The sequence below is a fragment of the Anopheles arabiensis genome, chromosome 3 (assembly GCF_016920715.1).
Source record: "Anopheles arabiensis isolate DONGOLA chromosome 3, AaraD3, whole genome shotgun sequence".
NCBI lineage: Eukaryota > Metazoa > Arthropoda > Insecta > Diptera > Culicidae > Anopheles > Anopheles arabiensis.
The window spans coordinates 33,308,374-33,324,796 of NC_053518.1; the positions used below are offsets into that span (position 1 = coordinate 33,308,374).

Consider the following 16,423-nt stretch of genomic DNA (forward strand, 5'->3'; position numbering starts at 1 on the left):
AATAATTAGGAAATGTATTTTGCAAGTAATTGTCTATTTAGGACATTGTGAAGACATTGCATTTAATGTCACGTTTAACCCAAAGAGATGATTGCTGGCAAGGTTTATACATATATTTTTATGGCATCTTTTGATTACTTATTTTACAAAACTGCAGCTCCTTGATTGAAATACGCAACGTAAAACATCAAATTTTTACTTTTTGATATGGTTTAGATGGTTCAATTACTATCAAATTTCAAGTGTAGTTTAACTTGTTGCATTAACCTTGATTTTTGCCATAAAAAATAAGCTATCGTGCTATAATTGATCGATAAGAAGCGATATTTTAAACCTTTTTTAAGATACCGTTTCCTATGTACCAACTTTCTAGTCCCCTTGCTCGTAGAGGACACATCTGTAATCTTTACACCATCACCCTAATATGAACTTTAAAGAAAAGACACTTCCCTCAACAACTCGAGACGAGATAAGCAACATCTGGAACGGGGCAAGCAGTGTGCAAAAATATTGATCTTGACCTACCATCCAATTTTCCAACCCTCACCAACCTGTCCAGTGCTTAAGCATTGACAGATGGAAAGATTACACTATCTACGTTACAGCAAACAAAAAACGCTAAAAAGTAAGGGTTCCACAAGATAAAACAGTACCGGCTGGTTGCAGCGAGACTTGCACTTGAAGGGGAAATGAAAATTCACCCTCCGGGACAAGCACGCTTGGCCGAGTGTGGCACCCATCCGTGGTAATGTTCGCGAATTTGTAATGAAGATAACTGTTGTTTTTACTTTTTGCTGTCGCCCCTTCATCATTTCGTTCCTTTCTTTATCCTGCGGCACTTTTCGTTTCCTACTCTTTACCGGGTTTAGGCCGCCGAAGGTTTAGGATTAACGGCTGAAGAGATGTCGAGAGTTTTTTCTCTTCTGTCTCTGTTTTGACTGTGTCGCCAATTCTACGAAGCTATGAAACTAACTCTACGGCAAGCGCGCCTAATTGGTGCGGCCTTACTTGCCTTGTCCCGTTTCGAGGGATAGCCGCGACCTTTTGGCGTTTGGCCTTCTCCCCCCAGCCCAGACCTGACCGTTCGTGATAAGAGAGAAATTCTCCCTACTTGATGCTCGATTACGATCACCCCGCCGACCTCGGTGTTGGAATGCCAAAATAATAGGAAAAACAGCGCAGAAACGCATCAACAGAAAAGTCCCAAACATTGTTTCTAACCGTTGCGCAAATCGTGGTCGAAGTCCACCAATGCCTCCAACAACAAAAAAAAGCCTAACCATAGTGTCTGCAGACCGATCGGAGTCGGGCTTCTTCCCTTTGGCGGCAAAAGTTTGCAAACGCAGCCCCGCAAGAACCGCAGCATGTCGACCGACCGCTGGATGGGTTGGGGTTGCGGCTCGAGTTGATTTATGGACGACCCGCAGTTTGGCCCATAAATTTTACTTCGTTTAGACGTTTAGCCGGTGCCGGTCCATAGGGCCACCCGGCCCGTTTCCTTGCGGCTTCCCGGCGGGTGGAAAATACAGATTCACGCCGCTCCAAGCCGGCCAGCGGAGATGCGTACCGGCTCCGTTGTGTTTTGTTGTTTGGTGGATGCGTTTTTTTTTACTTCTCTCTCTATTGAACTATTAACGTTAGCGGGAGGATTCTCGGAAACAGCATCATCGCGGTACCTGCGCAAGGGTCGATGATGTGTGAGCATACATTCACACACACACACGTTCGTCTATGAACTGCTCTTTTCGGGCCGGGTGGTGGCTGCTGTCGCTGTTTTCCCGTTAGTTTATGCGAGCTCCGCTCAGCACGCCCGGTTATCGTGCGATCTTGTTACTCCGCAACACGATTTATGCTCCAATCCTTTGCCCACCCCACGTTGCATTCGACTGTTAACGAGAAGCTGTGAATTATGACACGCTGCTCTGTATCAATGCTAAATATTAGTTTTTGAGCTCAGCGGCATCTCTCTCGCACACACACACGTGCGGCACAACATCACTAATCGGCACTATCCATTATGTTATGCTGAAGAACAAAGTGTGGAAGTGAAAGGAAATGGAGCGCTCTCCAAGAAGAAGAAGGATTATGTCTTATCACGAAGGATACAACCATTGGCAAGTGGTTGGGATTTGACAAATTAAATGAACATTTGAGTTGCGTGTTGGAAGAAGCAACACCTGTATCTTAGTCCTACATTCCATTAGAATCATTCACATTAATCATCACACACTGTCCGAGCTCTTTGTTTGTTGGACACTGTTCCGCTTTAAGAATTATTTCCCATGTGTTTGCGTTGAAATCGTCTATTTGTGTAAAACGGTTGACCGATTCGTGACGATAATTGTGCAACGACTCTTGAACTATTTCTACTTCCTCCTCTTCCTCACTAAAGTGCATCCTAATTGCATTCTAAGCACGCCCGGTCACGCATTGCATTGCAATGTTGCAGTGTTTGATTCAATTAAACTTATAATTAATGACGCCCTACCCGTCTGCCCACAACAAACTACTTCTTCGTTTGAGAAAATGGCACGGAAGTTCAATGCACGCACAGTATTGGCGCTGCTGCAAACGTGTTGGTTTGATCGATCCACCAAGCGATTGTTTTAATTCGTCTTCACGTACAATTTAATTGGCCAACGATTGGATATTAAAAATAACTTAGAGAACGTTATTTTAAAAGTAAACCATTTGGGATCATTTAAATGAGACCAGTTTGTTGACTCTACAGTTGGCAAAAGCCCACGTATGGTACGGCATTTGAGTGTCGTTGCCCGTTGTTAGGGTAATTTATTTGATAAATCCCTCAAGACCGTTCCTGTGCGACTCCCAACCAGACGCTAGCAAAGGAAGGCATAAGCCACGGCACGTCTGTGAGAGGGCGTTTGTTTAATTGAAAATATGTATAGCGTCAAATAAATAAAACGCTTTTCACCACCACCCATTCCACGTGCTCGATGTTGGATGCCAATATGCGTGGTAAACACACACACGCAGGCAGGGGTCGTGCATGTTTCGCGCAAACACTGCGCCACCGCCCTCGCGAAACACGCGCTTTCGTTCGACAGAATGACACATTTTATGGCAAACGGGGTGTACGGTTACCATGTTTCAACAAAACCCCGCAAGTACAGTGCACAGGAGCACCTGTCTGGATAATCGTTCCCCGTTTCGTATGTCCAACCTGCATGTTGTACCAGTGGGATGTATTGGCGTGGTCGGGTGTCCGGTAAATAAATAAGTAAATATGACAACATGTAGACAGGGACGCTACTGGACGCTACTGGTCGATGCAATTGAGGCTGGATGCAGCTTATAAAGTCTACAGTTCGATGACAGCACGACTTCGAAGATAGTCGAGGACAGTAGCTGACCATTAGGAAGAGACAGTTGATGTTGCATGTTTTATGTCAGTTGAAATTTAAACACAATTTTAAACAAGAAATTTGCCAACAACTGAAAATGAACAGGATTTTCTAATTGAGTTTTTAGTGCACAAAATAACCAATCAATCCCAACAATATTGAGCTTGAAATTGAACGGAAACTGTGCGTTCGTTGCTACCTCTCACACTGCCAGCCCCAAATGCGCACCTTCTTTCTTTCATTATTCTGTCAATCACTCAATTGCTCTCTTTATTAGTCAGTCAAATTCGTTTCCGGCGTGCTTGATTGGAATGGAATGGGGGGGAAAAGTGAAAGGACCACTCCACCACCAGTAGCCGCCGCCGTCATGGCGGAGCGAAAGGAACCTTGCTATGCTACGCGGAAGCTGTTTTGAATTATCAGCCAAAGGCATGAACCTTTCATAGAAAACTCACCTTTACTACTACTACGCCACCTTCACTTTCTTTCGTGCAGGGGTACTAAATCATTCATCGAACGGTTGGTAATTGTTTTCCTGGGATTTTTTTGTTAGGAGGAATGAAGGTTGCAACGTCAAATCCGCTCCCGATGGAAGAAACACCAACGACGACAACAGCGACGAACGGTGATGGTAATAAAAATTGCGTTCCTTCCCGTCACTCGAGAATCATTAGTGTACGTTCCGGGGGGGGGGGGGGGGGGGGGGGGGGATGTGGACACTCTTTTTGTCCTGTGGAGCTTAAAGTAAGAAAAACACAAACACACACGGTGTATTAACAGTGCGTTTTGTTACCGCGCAATAAGTTTGGCGATTACTTTTTAAGTTTGCTCTCTCTCCTTCTCTGCCCTTGGAATTGGGTCACTTGTGCCACCTTCGAGTCTTCGAGGAGGACAATCCTTGCGTCGTTTCTAATGCCCTGCGGCGATCATTGCGGCAATTGCTTGCTATTCCATTCGTTCTGCGGAACGAACACAGCTCCGCCGCTTGATCGCGCGACGACTTTCGCTTCATTAAACTTCATTTTCGATTAACGCTCAACCGCGAGAGGGTAACGTTAATGGAATACTGGAATACTATGCACTGTTTTTACTGCACAGCGCAGGGTTTGACGATAATGATGGACCAAGAGTTACTGTTCTTTGCGCATCGCCTCGGGCGAAGAATCTCGTGCTGCTGCCTAACGATGCGCGCCTTGGACTTGGAGTGGCCGTCAGTTCGATACACCTTTGCCAAGGTCGTCTTGTTCGAATTGAACCGAAAACAACCCATTGCCGTTTATTAGGCCTTAAACGTGCAGCAAACACAAGGAAACTAACCTACAAAGTTAAGGCTAAGGCTCCTTCCCAGCGTTGGGTGTGGTGTGTTTGTTGGAGAAACGCTAATTAAATTATCAGTCCCATCCGGTTTCGCTACCGAGAACCGATCCCGGTCTCCGATATATGTCCATCGTGAGAACTTCCTCGACGTTCGACCACAGCGCACCGGGGAGCGCACTTTGAATAATAAATTAAACCTCCTCCTAACCTCTCGCCATTTGCGTTTGTTCGTTCGGATTAAAGGCCTACAAAACAACAAAAAACACTGGAAGCGTTTGAGAGTACACCTCCGGAGGCCATTCACTGACCAACTGCTCCACATTTCAACGTCCGCATCATCACCATCATCCGGGGTATAATCAATCATGGCCGTTTGTCGTCTGCGACAGCACAGACAGCCCAAATGGGTGGATTCCTTCCGATTTTTACACTCCAAAAAGTGAGGCCCTACTGCTACCGTGTTTGTGTGTGTTTTTGGAAGTTTCCATTTCAACTGTCGGGCGAGGAGAGAGTGTCATCTATCTATGCACATAATTAAGTCAGGGATGAAAAATCAATGCCACTCGCTGTCACCATGTGATAACCAACTCTTTCCAAAGCGTAACAGAAGCCATCCGAAATTAGGCTTCCAAAACTGTGTCGCACCTTAATAAGTCGTACGAGTGACTATTAATGGATTATTTTCCAGTTTTTTTGGTGCCCAAATTGTGTTCAACGCGCCCTAAACGCTCTCGTCCCGCGCACCATACACGGTGAGCCGGCTAAGATTTAGCCTTGAAATTGACTTATTTTTTGTTCAGATTTGATATCTTTCGACCAAAAAGCAACGAAACAAAATCATAATCCAAATCAAGGGCGTAGATAAATGAGCCGAAAGTGTTGAAAATAGCCTCCGGGCCATTACCTATCAACGGACTGTCGCGGAGGTGACGCGAAAATCGGGCGACTTAAAGAAGCGTGAAGTTGGGTGTCGAATTTCCACCCATTATGGGAGGAGGAAAAAATGTGGAACGAATCATATTGCGAACGGCGGTGAAACAAGTGGAGTGTTGTCCAGATGGATTTATTTACAGAGAGAGAGAGAGCGGACGAAGTCAGGCGACGTATCGGCGCGATCGGTTCAGATTGACAGCTGGCTCTCTGATCTCTGAGCTCTGATGATCGATGGTTGGATGTTCGGGACGGACGAGATCGTCGTCCTACGTTCGCAAGCGCTTTGACTATGTATCGAATTAATCATGGAACAGAGCATGCAACGATCGCACAGATCTGGCCAGCATGTGCCCCGGACCTTGAACATGAAAGTAATGCGTGGTCAGCTTTCCCGATCAGGTTCGAGTTTTGGCCGACACTGCTCGAGTGGGTGGGAAGAAGAGTCTACACAGGAGGGGTGCGCAAGTGTTTCAAAAAGTTCGACCTGTGGCTAAAGGCGTGAAACCGATATAGACTTAGGTGTGCGCGCACGCGGAGAATTGATCTAAAGCAACCTGCCAATCCCCTCCTCAGGGAATGGATGATTGAACGATGAAAACAGCGAAAAACAGCGTGCAAATTTATGTGTACCATGTGCGCGCACTTTCACTTATACCTCAGCGGCAATGTACACAGGCTATTGAGGAAGAAAACAGTGAAATGTCGCCTGGAGAGGTTTTCTTATCGTCCGGCAAGCACACGGACAATGTAATCCTTGGTTGTACGCGGTGCGCACACTGTGGGTATTTGTGCTTGGTCCAAGCTACAACGATGCCCACCACCTGACAGACACCATAATGGGTGGGTTGGTGGCTTTAGCATAGAAATCGATAGACGATTTGATTTATGTATTGGCATTGCCGTCAGCGACAGGAAACAGGAAACGAGACAGACACAGCTCTCCTTGTCCTGGATCCGTAACAATGTTGCCTTGGAGTTTGCGCGCTTTCTTCCCTTGATAAGGTGGCTTAATACCATTTCAAGCTTCAAATTCATTTCTAATAGCTTTGTGAACATGCAATTCCCAAATTTCAAACATATTTCTACGATCAGTTGAACAAGACCTATGGCTGTAGAAAAAAGCACTGGTTGTCTCACAAATCTTAACAATAATTGTACTCCTCACGGCACAAACATTTTCCGAAAAAATGCCACTAAACTCCCACCAACTCCAATTTATCACACGATAGCTACATTACAATCTATTTTTATCGAATGATCGCTTTTGTGACAAGTTTTCCAACCAACTGGAATTGCTACATCTTCTCCGTTCTTCAATTGTTGCCACGGAGACGGGTCCAACAGGATCGCTGCACGTGCCCGGTTTTGGGTCGTCCTAGCAACTGCCATAAAGTAGCATAAAATTCCCGTTAGTTCCATTCACTGACGCCACCCACCGGAACACCGGGAAAATGTCCACCTTGGCACTACTCCCCTCAGTGGCACGACTAAAGGCACCTTTTATCAAAAATAATGTGAAAGCAGTGAAGAGATCCTGCATGGAATTCCTCTATTTCCCAGTCCCACAACAATTCGCCGGCACCGTTCCGTGAAGGTGAAGGCAGAGCAGCATTTCGATTTTCCTCGAACTCAACTAGAATGGTGAACCGATTGGAACGTGAGGCTTGGCCGAGGAACTGCTCTACAGAGCGCTAGGATAAGTGGGAAAAGTATTGGCGAAGAAATGCGATATCCTTCCCATCGTCAACAACAGGTGCACACGGAGACAGAGTGATAGAGTCTACTTTCAGTACAAATAATGCACGGAAACAGAGACGCGAAAGAAGGATGGGACGGGGAAAATCGTTAATTTAAAATTCCTTTTGCCGCTTTGTCGATAAAATGTAAATATTTGCACACATCCTCCTACCGGAGAAAAAGCGGAAATATACTATCCTTCACCATACATTGTCGATGGGTATCTTTGTTTCATCAATTAACAGCAGTTGCTGTGACGATCGATGGAATCGCGCACGTCCTTCGTACCCGGCAGTCGTTAAAACCCGCTGTTGGAAGCGTTCTATTTTCTCGTTCTTTCAACGCGTATCTTTCAACGGTGTTTTTTGTTGGTTTGTGTTCTACTGTGTTTTTCTTTCCCGGCAGTTCCCGCTTTACATTGTAGACTTTTCCGGGCTAGGGTTCTCTTTGTCGTTCTCTTGCAACGGGTCGGTGTATCCGGGAGCACTCGGTGTCGTTTATCGGAACGGACAAATCTAATCCACTTCAATATCCACCGACTCTGCCCGGGGATTGCCACGAGAGGACGTAGAAGAGAGTCAATACTGCAAATTTATTGCCATCAGACAATGAGATACACTGTTGTGTTGTGTGTCTGGAGTCCGTCTCCCTATGTTGTTCCCAGTGTCTGGAGTGGAACTGGGCAGGATTATACGATACAATCAAATTATACGGTTGAGTTCATTTATTGTGTGGCGTTTGTATTTTCGGTATAAAATTAAGCACCAGCATTTCCAAGACCAGTCAATTTCAAATCGATGATTCAGTTTGCTGTTCATTGGACATCAACGCTTCGAAGTTGGCAAGTTGGTCGCTGTCAGACTACATCCCCGCGATGACATTAATGCTTATTTCATTGCCCATAATAAATGATTTAACACCGGGGCTGACGCGAAGCAACTGATTTGGCCCAGTTTTGAGCCAACTTCAAACTCCAAGTCTCCATCATCAAAACAAAATCCATCTCCACGAAAGAAACGTACACACACCCCAGAAAAAGGTGTGTGCGCTGCTGACTTGCACCTTGCTTCTTCACACACGGGCGCGAGATGAGCACGAGCGGCCTCCGGGGGGAAGCAGCGCCGCCGTTGTTGATCCATTAATGATGGGTTGGTCCTTGGATTACATCAAATCGCCTCGGGGGCAAGGTCCCGGAGACGGGGGACAGATCCGTCTGTGGGTCGTGCGTGCATAACATTTATACAGCTTGTGTGTTTGTGTGTATGTGGATCTTTCCGTACGATCTTTTGCTCACATGTGTCAGCACATTATGTTCATTGCGTTTTCTTTGCTTCTCCTTCATCTCATCACCTCACAGGTAATATGGAAATGCTGACCTACTTCTTCGGCCCGATCGGCATCCTGCTCGGCATCAATTTGCTACTGTTCGCCTCGACCGCCCGCCAGCTGACCTGTGGCCTATGGAAGCGGGACGATGTCAAGTCTACGACGGAACGGTAAGACTCTTGGGCACCAATTTGGGTTATCGTTTTCTTTCTTCGCGACTCTTTCCCGTCTATAATTCTATCCGTAACTAGCCTTCACTTGTTGCTTCCCCTGTCTGTGGTTAATCGCTGTAGCGTCACGGGTAGGATCTGCTAGAGATCTTACCCCGAGTAGTTGAGTACTAGCAGTACTAATGCAATGAAACGAACACTAACACACCACGATCTCGTACATACGGACACATACTGTACTGATCAAAATATGAACTGTGTTAATGCTATTAACGGGATGCTTTTGTTGGAATTTGAGAACGTTTGACAGGACCTCACGAAGACGTTATTCATTATCCATCACAACAGCTTGTCGAATGCTCTGGGATTTAGAGTAAGTGGATGAAACAGAAGGATTTTGGGCAAATATTAGTAAGCACTAAGAATTTTGGGAAATTTTGATAACCGAAGATACATGTTTGATTCTTCAAATACTCTTTAATGTTCAAATTCTTAGACATGAGAGCATATTTGGCAAAGATTCAAACATTGTTTGTTCTTTTCCAAGGTGCCTCAGGGATATCAAAGTCAAATTGATATCTTATTTAAAGAATACCGACAGAATTGGACCTCGTATTTCTTTCCAAAACGTTTCATTCAATGTATCGGGCACTGATCCACTATAGGAATGAAAAAATATGACATTTCAAGCTCCTTAATTTCTATAAAATGCTCAACGAATTGCCATTTTAAAAATATTATCTCCAAATTAATGCCCATTTTTCTTGCCTGCTTTATATGTTCCAAAGAGTTTTATCGGTGCGAAGACAACCAAAACCGGCGACCATGAGCTCCCATAGCAAACCAATATAAATGGTGGGCTATATATTCTCGTTCACGAACGCGAACGAGTAGTTTTCCCCCGGCAAAATCGCACGACGCTGGTGGTTGTCGTCGTCCACCTTTCGCGATCATAATTTGTCGCTGGCGTTGTTCAAATATTAGTTTCCATTAAGAATCCTCCGTTGGTGGTATAAAGCATGAGCTCCAAAAACGGTTCGGAAAATCACTTTTGCAAACTTCACTCGCAGAGCGACGACTAGCTGTGTTGCTGCTGCTGCTGGTTTGCGGTACACGAAACGCCATGTTCACGTTCGATTTTCTCTCTCCCCCATCCAGCAGAACGGGCAAAAAGCGTTCAATCAGCAGAAAAGTAGCGGTGGCAGCCACTTAAATCGGATGTTAAACACACTAGAGTTGGAAAACGTTTGCTTTTCCTTTCCCCCGGAAGTAGAGAGAGAGCGAGAGCGAGAAAGACTAGTTAAGCTTTCTCTTTCAAGCTCCCCTACTTCTCCGTATATATGGGTCAGCACATTTTAACGTGCCCCCAGTCGAAAGCAATTTTCGATTTATAACAAATTTGTACAACCGGACACAGCGGATATCCTCATAGACGACTGGTGGAGCGATTTTCCGTTCCGAGAAGGTAGAATAAGGAACCGAAAAACTGATCCCATTACGCGCGCGCTCAACCTCATTTCCGGGCGCATGGATCGAGTGGTCCAAAACTTCGACCTCCGAAAAAATAAAACCCAGCAAAAAGGGAATCTGAGGTCATCATCTCCTCCGCTACACACACTTAGTACCCCGACAAGTACCTAAAACCACTCCAGTGTGCACAGGAGCATCAAAACGGGTGGAAAATAATTAAAATCCTCCCTAACCCGAGTGTTTGGTATGTGTGGGTGTGTGCCTGCTGTGTTTTTATGCCTTCATTTGGCACTCGATGAAAATCATTTCAAGGACCTCTCCAGTGCCGGTGGAAGCGCAGCCAAAGTTTTCTACTTTTCATTATAGCATAGACTTTGAGTTTTTTTTCCGCTGGAGAGGAAAATTTCCGCTCGATTGTTGCTCGATAGAATTCGTACACCACACCCCGGTAAACACTGGAATGTGATGTCGTAAATCTGAGAGGAGAAATTGTTTAATTAGGTACAATTACCTCATTCCCTCTCCGTTTTGCCTCGTGCTTGAGAAGGCAATGTTTTACTGTCACATGAACAATAAATTGCCACTTTATCAATGTGTACGTTCTTCGATACAGTTTTGGAGAAGGTCGGCAGTGTAATTTGGCACCATTCGTAAATCTAAAATTGAAATCAAATTAAAAGGATGTTAAAATTGCAATGAAGCGAAGGAAATGGAACTGATGCTTTGCCGCATTAGAAGAGCCACTCTAGATATCGTAGAAAAGAAACTCATCCTCAAATGAAGGAGCCTCTCAACGTCATCTCAGAATGCAGCAGGGGAAAAAGAACAGTTTCCTAATTGAGGCATCCGTCTCAAGCCGATTCCGCGAAAGGAAATGAAAGGAAACTTTTAAACGATTACCCAAAAAAGTGCACTAGCTGGCACATTCTACTCACTTTTTATTCACATTGTTTTCAATGTTCACCTTGAGTGAAGGAAAACGAATGCTGCAAAAAGAGAGGTTGAACTGCATCCAGCCCAAGCAAGATGCACTTTCAGCAAATGAATCAAGATCAATTAGCGCAAGAAACTGAAGGAAAAATCCATGAAAAAAAACGGTACAAAACAATTGGTTTCTAATTTTATTTCCAGTGCTTGGAAAACACGAAGCAAGAAAGCTTCAAATGTACTTGCTCACATGTCCTTAAACAGAGACAAAGAGAGACAAACCAAGCCACATCATTAGGGAGCACGTTCTTCTAGAGTTATGCGCAAACAGTGGAAACATGGAGAGATTTTTATGCTTTTATTCTGTAGCAACTACAAAGACAACAATTTGAAAGCTTGCCCACGAAAACAACAAAAGAATGGAGAGGTTTCATTCATAAACAAAGTGCAAGTGAAATTTGATCTCCTCTGCAGAACGGAAGACTTCAAGAGAACGCCTAACGACCAGGTCAATCTGTCGTTCTGCCTCACGGGATGGAGGATGTTGTTTTCCAATTAAATCTCCGACCCTCCGGTCCAGGTTGTTAACAAATCTCTATACCTTAAAGGACACCCTGGGAAGGGGACACGGTCGACGACAAGCGTTCGAACCTGCCCGCCGACATAAATCGGACTTCACGACGATAAACTGCCATGACAACGCGGCGTATTACCAGGCTTTCCCCCGAAATGGGGAGAATTGTTTGAATTTAATTTCATCAGCAGTTTTCATCACATCAATCGTTCAATTACACACACACACACTGATTACTCGGTGAGTTCGATTGGGTCGAGTGGCCACCTGGCAGTTGTCAAGGGCACAAGTGCGCTTCAAAGATCGCGAGAGACTGTACGCTGTACGTTTATCTCGTGTCAGGTTTCCCGTCGTGGTGAATATAGATTTATTGGTGCAAGCGGTGAGTGTGTCTACGTTCAATCTCGCCTGCCTTTTCACCCAGCAAATCCAACGCTCGGCCTTGGTAATGAACTCCCAGAAGTAAAAATGGGGTAAGGCTTTTCCCCCGGTTGCCCTCCTGTTTAGCAAAAGACACGAAAGCTGAGGCCAATTTGCTCCAGTGTTTGTGCGAGAGAGGAAGGTGCTGGCTGGGGATGAACGATGGGACAGTTTTCCTCCCCGCCTGGGTGGGCTCTTGGGCCGCGACACAACGAGGCCGGAAAAGTCGACCACCTACGGTGTGTGTACATAGGCCTCGGTACAAGGCCTGGCGCTACGAGTCGGCAAGTACAAAAATCTGTATCATTGCGGGCGATAGTTCTTTCCTGTGTCTGTCTGTCTATTTCTCCCTCTCGCCCTCTTTACGAGGATTTATTGCAACATTTTTTGCGCTATTTTTTTTCGGTACACCGTCGTTGTGCTGCTCCTTGTGGCGGAAATCCATTTGTGTGGAGAGAATGCTTGTGTTGTGCTGTGTTTTATCTGTTGGTAGAAAGCAACCTTTTTCCCCCGCTTTCTGTCTGCCACTTCTGTCTTCCGAATCTGCATTCTGCAAAAGGCGGAATAAGGACGATAGTGCACCGGCGCGGTACTTTGCGCCGATCTCGGTTACCAGGGCAACCAACTCTGGGCGGGGGGTGGTGCGCAAGACGACAGACGAGTGATAAATCTAATAGTAAAATGGTAATAAAATAAAACACACGCCACAGAGCAATGGTGGCCAACGAGTAGCGAGCGGGCAGGTTTTGCTCTACTAATAAATAGGGCTGCTGCAGGGTACCTTGTACCCAGACCACGAGGAATATGAGGACTTGCGACGCGATGTGTAGTTGGCGTAAAAAATATGGCAAAATGGCCACATGCCACATTACCTCCCATGCATTGGGGACGCGCTTTGCATGTTTCCTCCAGCCAACTGAATTGTGGCCATTTTTGGTGCACTTTTTAATTCCCCATTCGGGAGGGTCGGGATGGAATGTGCTGTTGTGGAAATTTGGACTTATGTGCTTTCCCCGCCTGTGTGTGTGGTTCTGTGTATCTGTAGAACATGACGTAGTTAGAGTATCTCCCCCCTTCTGTGTTGTTGTTCGGTCCGGTTAGAATAAGCAAAAAAAACGGGAATATGTTACGTCCTTTCATGGTGAATGTGTGTATGTGTTCTGTGCGTGCGTTATGTTTCGTTTCTGGCATGATTTAATGACCCACCAACCCCCTTCTTTCTCTCTCCCTCTCTTTGTTTGCCCTCTCTCTTCCCCTCTCTCCCTCTCTTTCTCTCTCTCTCTTTCTCTCTCTCCATGTGGTATGCTTAGCCGCGGTTTGGTTTCTTCTCCCTCTTACAGTGCCGCGCTGGGGCGCGTCTGCCTCAAGCTGGTGGTCGTGATGGGTGTCACCTGGGTGGCGGACGTCATCTCCTGGGCCGTCGGCGGCCCGAACTACATCTGGATCGTGACCGATCTGATCAACGCGCTGCAGGGCGTCTTCATCTTTATCGTCGTCGGCTGTCAACCGCAGGTAAGTTTCTGCTGACTTCTGCTTTACCTTCTGCTGCCTTCAGGTCGATAATCATCGATCGAACTTTAGCTGTGGGTGTGTGTGTGTTTTTTTTATTATTATTATCGCCAGTCGAAAGGAGTTTCTCTTCCAGCGCTGCTTGTTGTTAGCAGCAAGAAGAGCATGGAAAGGTTGAACCTGCTGAAGAAGCAGTCCGTTACGCTACGCAGCAGTTTGATAGGTTAGCGTGCTAATAGTAAGAGCAAAGAAAGGCATTTAATAATTTTGCTTGATTTATTTTAAATTGCAAAACTGAAAAAATAGTACTTTAATGAAGTTGAGAGAATAATTTGCAATTATTTTTAACTTAGTATTTTCCCCATAAAATGAATCCTAAACCTCTAAACATTTTAACCGTCTTAAAACACTGTCTTAGGGTATTTTACTATTTTGTAGTTATTTTCAAAATCCAAAACATAGCAAATAGCTCTTTGATGGTCCAAAACTAGCACAAGACACGCTTACCAATACATCTATTTTCACTTCTATAATATTATCAACAACCAACCGTTTCACCTTTTGCGAACCGCGAAACAAACTAGCGCTTCCGACTGATGGTGGCGGCTCCATTGTTAACGCTCCACCAACGTCTCCTTTGCCCTTTGGAAGCATAGAGAGACAGAGAGCGAAAGCTCAAAACCACAAAATCTCATTTGGCACCGGTGTCATCTGCGGATGGCTCCGGACACGATCGATGGTGGTTAGAGCGGCGTCCGACCATCGCCGTCCGTCAGACGGACGGACGAACCGAAATTAACCTTTACCGCCCTGGCGTCGTAAAGCCAACCGAAGCGAAGCCTTGTTCTGCCTAGTTGACTGACAATTGGAGCTGTCTTCCTCTGCTGGAAGAGTAACTTTGGCACAAACAGGAAGCAAACGAGAGAGAAATAAAAACAAAACTCCGCAAAGCTTATAACAGCATAATGCACACACTCATCCTCTTCACACCTGCACGGTGCAGTCGAGTGAAATAGGGCAGCATAGGTCACAAAACTAATGTCCTGTGAGGAAAAACAAAAGCACCGCGAGAAACCCCTTCTCCCGGTTGCGATGCACATTCATATTCATTATCCTAATTTTAGGCATGCGAAAATAAAATCACAATTTATAACTATTCCCATTTTTCCGTCTTTTTTCCCCGTCCTGCGGCCATCGTGTTTTTCCCCTTATCTCCCCCTCATAGGTCTGGGCCGCCATGAAGCGCTTGTGGAACTCGAAAACGGGCCGCTCGTTCACGAACACCACGCACGGTCCGCAGCACTCCAGCTCGTCGCACGGGCTGCCCTCGATGGGCGAATCCATCACGAACAACACCTGCACGAACAACACGACCACCACCACCTCCAACCGGGTGCCGATGGAAACGGTCTGCTGAGCTGTCCCCGGGGCCTGTGGGTAAGGGTAGACCACTGCACATAATCGACGGAGACGGGATTGATGCGGGGATCACACAGCTAAGCGGACCAAAAACTCATACACACACACCTAAACTTCTAACGACGAAGATGCCACCAAGATGTGTCGAAAGCAACCGGTAATCGACGATGGCCAAATGCGTGCCCAAATGTACGCGAAATGGTCGGAAAATAGTGTTTTTATCATCCATCATCATCCTCATCCTCCTCATCCTTAAGATATCAACAGCGGGTCGCGTGCGATTAGCAAATCATCCTCTCAGCAATATGATCCTCTCGTGGATGTGTGTGTATTTGTGGGGAGGAGCGTGGAAAAATATTTAATTTAATCACTGGGAAGACTTTTGGGGAAGACTGTGCAGAGTATTCGTAGCGAATTACGAAGCCGAATTTGAAGCTGGGTTTAATGTGGGGAGGAAGTGTTGAGTACACTTGGACCAGCCAAAAAACACACTTAAAGTTGTTTTGTTTCTGGTTCCATTTTCCACCCCGAGCAGTTCGCTTACCTTCACGCTAATAGTTTGTAGAAAAAGTATACATAAATACATAGATCGCCTACATACTTGAAGGACTTGAACGGAGAGCCCCTGTGTTGTACTGTGAACAAACAAACAAACAAACAAGCCAGGGAGCAAAGGATGCAAGTACACATATACTAATACGGATAATAATTAATATTTAATAAAATCAGTCATGTTTCGACACTCATTCTCTCACTCATACCAAGTTCATGCTAAACCATGCTAAATAGGCAACAGGCGGCTTCAGGCACAAACAATCCTTTCTTTAAAGGGGAGTCTGTTTGGGAGGGAGAACGAACACGTTGAATGGAAGTCAATTGAACATCAATAATGAAGACTGATCATCGAAGGTGATGATGGGGTTAAATTGACAGTTCTCTCCATATGGCTCCCCCTTTTTTGAAACGGACGCTTGAAGCCTCTGCCACACAACAAATACGCATTCTTAGTATAGGGATTAGCAATTAACATTAACAATTTTTAATTTAAAAAAACAACGTAGCTACAGAGAAGACGTATACTAAGCACGATGATGCCTCGAACCTCGAATTTGATCGACAGTTATGATCGACTTTCTTTTGTTGTAATAAGTAGTGTAGAATGATTGCCAAAAATCGAAATCCCAAAAAAGTGTCCCTGCATACAAGGAGAACCGAACAGAACAGGAGAAGAAGGAGCCAATTTGAGTTATGCGAAG

The 16,423-nt window shown here is 45.4% G+C and overlaps 1 protein-coding gene across 4 annotated transcripts in view; it reads left to right on the forward strand.

Annotated features, from left to right (window-relative positions):
* The window catches only part of LOC120901509 (probable G-protein coupled receptor Mth-like 1), a 153,079-nt gene extending 137,166 nt beyond the window's left edge, over positions 1 to 15,913 (forward strand). For 3 of the 4 annotated variants that reach the window (XM_040309517.1, XM_040309516.1, XM_040309518.1), the window contains exons 6-8: positions 8,710 to 8,848; positions 13,550 to 13,751; positions 14,974 to 15,913. In XM_040309517.1, coding sequence (XP_040165451.1) covers positions 8,710 to 8,848; positions 13,550 to 13,751; positions 14,974 to 15,165 — 533 coding nt within the window. In that variant the 3' untranslated portion in view covers positions 15,166 to 15,913. The remainder of the gene's footprint in view (positions 1 to 8,709; positions 8,849 to 13,549; positions 13,752 to 14,973) is intronic. The other variant, XM_040309519.1, reaches the window with a different exon arrangement.
* The last annotated feature ends 510 nt before the right edge of the window (positions 15,914 to 16,423 follow it).